The sequence below is a fragment of the Oncorhynchus gorbuscha genome, unplaced genomic scaffold (assembly GCF_021184085.1).
Source record: "Oncorhynchus gorbuscha isolate QuinsamMale2020 ecotype Even-year unplaced genomic scaffold, OgorEven_v1.0 Un_scaffold_1224, whole genome shotgun sequence".
NCBI lineage: Eukaryota > Metazoa > Chordata > Actinopteri > Salmoniformes > Salmonidae > Oncorhynchus > Oncorhynchus gorbuscha.
In genome coordinates, this window is record NW_025746064.1 from 96,284 (window position 1) to 101,485 (window position 5,202).

Sequence of the window (5,202 nt, forward strand, 5' to 3'; positions counted from 1 at the left end):
GAAATGTTCTATTAATTAAGGTATCTTTACTTTTACTCAAGATTGACAATTGGGTACTTTTTCCACCACTTGGGCCAGTAACCGAAAGGTTTGCTGGATCGAATCCCGAGCTGACAAGGTAAACATATATCTCTCTGCCCCTGAACAAGACAGTTAACCCACTGTTCCCCCATAGGCCATCAGTGTAAATAAGAATTCGTTCTTATTAACTGACTTGCCTAGTTAAATAAAGGTTAAATAAAAATAAATAAATACAAATTATTATATTTGTATTTAAAATCACTTGGAGCTGATTTCATGGTGTGTTTACAGTCTATTGTGTTTATTTGTTTTGCTCATTAAAACTTGGGGGGCCAAATAAAACCACCCGTGAGCCGCCAGTTTGGGAAACCTGGTTTATACTAAAGTCCAGTTGGGGTGGTACTGCAACATATTGACCAACAGCCATTAAACCCGACCAAACAAGGACAAGTCCTGTTGCGCTGCGGGAGTCGGCGAACAGGAAGTTCCGGACAGGCGTCAGCCATAATGAAAGCGCCAGAACTGTTCTCTGAAGACGATAGCTTTTATGTCCGTTTCAAATGTATTACTAACAGGTATGATGTCATTGCACGTTTAAACTTTATAATATCGAAAGAACATGTCACAAATCCGTCAAGTTATTATCGCGTTTGTTAATAAAGGTTTTATGACGTGTTATTGTTGTGCTAAACCGAGTAAAGAACGTGCTAAAAATATATATTGTTAGTCATATAACGTTAGTTACCTAGCTGACGTTAGACTTTATGGTTAATTTACATTATTTCGTCAATGTAATTTCATAAAGAATCAATTGATTTGAGATTTCTGAGTTCGTTTGACATGTTTATTATTCTGATTATTTCCATATGTTTATGAGCTGGTAAAATGGCGGCGCCTCTCGGTCTGAGTCAATAGACTTGCAGGCTGTGCGGCTGCACCAGAGAGACACTTTCAGGGTTGTTTTACTGTTTAGAAGCAGAATGTCATGATCATCTGATTTCTACATGTCACTGTAACAATATTCAGACACATTCAGTTGTTTCTATATTTATCTATAGTTGTTACTATGGTGTGAATGGGAAATACAATCGTTTTTTTTGTGGGTGAAATAAGTACAAAATAGTGCATAGTTCTGCTTCAAACAAACTGCAACCTTGTTTTAAACGTTTATTTATGTGAATTTAGGTAGTCTATTTTATATTAACTGCACTTAGGGAGTGAACATTATTTACAATAAGGACCTCTGAAAGGAAAATGGAATGGCCATCCCTTCAACAAAATATATATTGAACTCAACCCCCCCCCCCTTGCTTTTTGAGATTAACACATGTGGGTTGGAATTTACATTTACATTTACATTTAAGTCATTTAGCAGAGGCTCTTATCCTAACCTGTCCCAGTATTTACACCCTCCCAGCAACTATCATAGAAATACAGTATAACTTTGCTCTGTGCTTCCTCCCAGCATGCATTTGGTATTCTATAGGCTATGGATCATTTGATTGGCATCACACTAAATAGCCCATAGTCCCACTTGATATTGTGTCCAGCAGAGAATCAGAGATGAGGGGAGGCATCAGCCACACATTGGTTTATTTAATCGATAAGGTCAGAGGGGGTTTGTTATATGGCCAATATACCAGGGATAAGGGCTGTTGTGGAGGGCCTGGATACAGCCCTTATCCCTGATATATTGGACATATACCACAAACCCTTGAGGTGCCTTATTGCTATTATAAACTGGTTACCAATGTAATTAGAACAGTAAAAAGGAATGTTTTGTCATCCCCCTGGTATATGGTCTAATATGCCATGGCTGTCAGCCAATCAGTGTTAAGGGCACGAACCACCGATCAATTACAAATGACATGACCCTCTTCTGGATGAGATTAAAACAATACTCAACCCTCCCCTTGACTGAGATTGAAAAAGCATAACCCTCATTTTCCTCCAGGTAACCATTCTGTAAATGTATCTCTTACGTTGGGTCATTTAAAGTGTGAACTTTCTGTCTAATAAGAATTAATGTTTTGCTCTCAATGTTTAACTACCTGATCTGTTGAAATGAGATGATTGAACAAAAAAAATACATTTTTAGAGAATATAGAAAGCACCAGAACTGTTAAGACAATAACTTTGTGTCCGTGTCTCTTTATTACTACAGACCGACTCAGATTAAGTCTGGGGCTGGTAACATCAACAGTGAGGACAAACCCAGCCTGCCTCTCTCCTTCCACACTGAGTAGAAACCTACAGTCACTGGGTCCTGATTGTGACAGTGGAGCCCAGTTTGCACTGCAGGATCCAGAGATGGCATCAGTGAAGCTGGAAGACTGCAGTCAAACACTGGAGCTGAATGTCAACATTAAAGATGAAGAAGAGGAGGAGAAGGTTGGGACAACTGTTAGTCATGGTAACAGCAGGTTCTATCTATTTATAAGTTATCTTCATAAATTAGACCTTAACTTATGACCAGTCTATTGATAGGTTGAATTCTGTAATTCTGACATCACATCCCTGAACAACTGGATTATCTGGAGTGATCAGAGAGGAGACTAAAGAAGTGAAGTAGACAAACTGACAGTGTTTTAATGTTCTATGAAATGAGTCTGTGTAGTTACTAACCCTTGTGATAGTGAGTGGAGGATGATATGAAATGAGTCTGTGTAGTTACTAACCCTTGTGATAGTGAGTGGAGGATGATATGAAATGAGTCTGTGTAGTTTCTAACCCTTGTGATAGTGAGTGGAGGAGGATTCTGGGTAATTATTTTCAGCCCTTTAGCCTTAGACTGTTGTCAGGGTTGGTGTCAACTCCAGATCATCCAGGAAATACACTGAACTTCCAATTCTCTTCAATGCCTTTAAATTAACAAAATGTTGAATTTGAAATTAGGTTTACTTTCTGAAAGGACTGTTATTTAAATGGAATTGACCCCAACCCAGACTGTTACCCACTTTTAGAATAGTTTTACTCCCCTGTATTGTACAGCCTACTGATACAAAGTCATATGTACCTCACCCGGTACAGACAGAAGAGAACTGGCCACCCCTCGGTTCCTTTCTAGGTTTCTGCCTTCTAGGGAGTTATTTTCCTAGCCACTGTGCTTCTACATCTGCATTGCTTTGCTCTTTGGGGTTTTAGACTGGGTTTCTATAAAGCACTTATACATGTCAAATGTATTTTATGAAACCCTTTTTGCATCAGCAGTTGACCACAAAGTGCTTTACAGAAACCCAGCCAAAAACCCCAAAGAGCAAGCAATGCAGATGTAGCTTCATAAAATACATTTGACATGAATAATCACACCAACTGACTGGTGCTTCTGTTGTTGTTCACACAGGAGACCATGTTGAGACATTGTCTACATCCAGAGAGCAGCTGGAAGATCACAGAGCTAAGAGGTCTCACCACTGCCCACATTGTGAGGAGATTTTCCCATTTCTATCAAAGCTAAAAATACACTTAAAAATACACACAGGAGACAATCTGTATTCCTGTACTGACTGTAGGAAGAGATTCACAACATCAAGGGCTCTGACACTTCATCAGAGAGTGCACACTGGAGAGAAGCCTTACTACTGCTCGTACTGTGGAGAGAGTTACTCTCAACAGAGCAACTTCAAAAAACACCAACGTCTACACACAGGAGAGAAGCCTTACTCCTGCTGTGACTGTGGAAAATGCTTTACAACATCATCTGAGCTAACAGTTCATCAGAGAACACACACTGGAGAAAAGCCTTACATATGTTCTGACTGTGGGAAGAGTTTCTCCCACCTGTGTAACTTTAAAGCACACCAACGTATACATTCAGGAGAAAAGCCATACTCCTGCTCTGACTGTGGCAAGAGTTTCTCCCGATTGTATACCTTAAAATCACATGGACGTACCCATACAGGAAAGAAGCCTTACTCCTGTTCTGACTGTAGGAAGAGTTTTTCTCACCAGGGTAGCTTTAAAGCACACCAACGTATACATACAGGAGAGAAGCCATACTCTTGCTCTGACTGTGGGAAGAGTTTCTCTCAACAGAGCAACTTAAAAACACACCGACGTATACACACAGGAGAGAAGCCTTACTACTGCTCTGACTGTGGGAAGAGTTTCTCTCAAGAGAGCAACTTAAAAACTCACCAACGTATGCATAAAGGAGAGAAGCCTTACATCTGCTCTGTCTGTGGGAAGAGTTTCTCTCTACAGAACCAATTAAAAACACACCAACCTATACATAAAGGAGAGAAGCCTCGTCAGTTCTCTCAGACCAGCTGTGATTAAAATTTAGTGATGGGGTGATTTATATCTGATTGCTTGACTTGGACTGAAATAGGTGCCGACACTTTATATTTAGCTTGAGGACCTCCACAATACTTTTGAGCTCATCTATAACAGGAACAGGAAGCAGTAGAACATTTGAGGGCCTGGTACTCCACTCCGTTAAGTTCCTGCCCAAGTCAAGCACCGGAACTCACAACATGTATCAGATAGAGATGGTGTGATGATCAGTCACCATTAGTTTGGGGGGGATTGGTTTTTATTACATAGTTACTTGTTTAATGATACACAGCCTCTGAAACACCTACATGTGTTTTATTAAACTGTCTTTTAAAACTAGGTTAGTTATTATAGTTATTCATCATCAATGAGTTTGGATAAATACATCCAGTGGCTTTACTAGTCCTGGGCTTTCGGGGCTTCAGCCCCTGATGTTTTAGGCCCCACACTTTGGATGGTAAAAAAATATATACTGTGTATCCGTAAAGTATTCAGACCCTTCCCTTTTTCATTTTTTTTAACATCCTTATTCCAAAATTGATAGTGAAATTTCTTGCATATGTATTAAAAAAATAAAATAACAGAAACCTTCTTTACATAAGTATTCAGTATTCCCTTTTCTACGAGACTTGAACTTGAGCTCAGGTGCATCCCTTTTCCATTGATTATCTTTCAGATGATTGGAGGCCACCTGTGGTAAAATCAATTGATTGGACGTGATTTGGAAAGGCACACACCTGTCTATGTAAAGTCCCACAGTTGACAGTGCATGTCAGAACAAAAACCAAGCCATGAGGTCAAAGGAATTGTCAGTAGAACCTGAAACAGGATTACGTTGAGGCATGTATCTGGGGAAGGGTACCAAAACCTTTCTGCAGCATAGAATGTAACCAAGAACATAGTGGC

At 39.7% G+C, this 5,202-nt stretch overlaps 1 protein-coding gene across 2 annotated transcripts; it reads left to right on the plus strand.

Moving 5' to 3' along the window:
• Nucleotides 1-462: 462 nt before the first annotated feature.
• LOC124021816 (gastrula zinc finger protein XlCGF52.1-like) lies at nucleotides 463-4,861 on the plus strand. Of its 2 annotated transcripts, XM_046336944.1 has the most exons (4): nucleotides 463-596; nucleotides 2,186-2,434; nucleotides 3,365-3,445; nucleotides 3,534-3,670. In XM_046336944.1, coding segments are annotated over exons 1-4 (360 nt in total). In that variant the 5' UTR covers nucleotides 463-568; the 3' UTR covers nucleotides 3,536-3,670. The 2 variants fall into 2 exon arrangements, with proteins under 2 accessions (XP_046192900.1, XP_046192899.1); XM_046336943.1 differs by having other exon boundaries at nucleotides 3,365-4,861.
• Nucleotides 4,862-5,202: the final 341 nt, after the last annotated feature.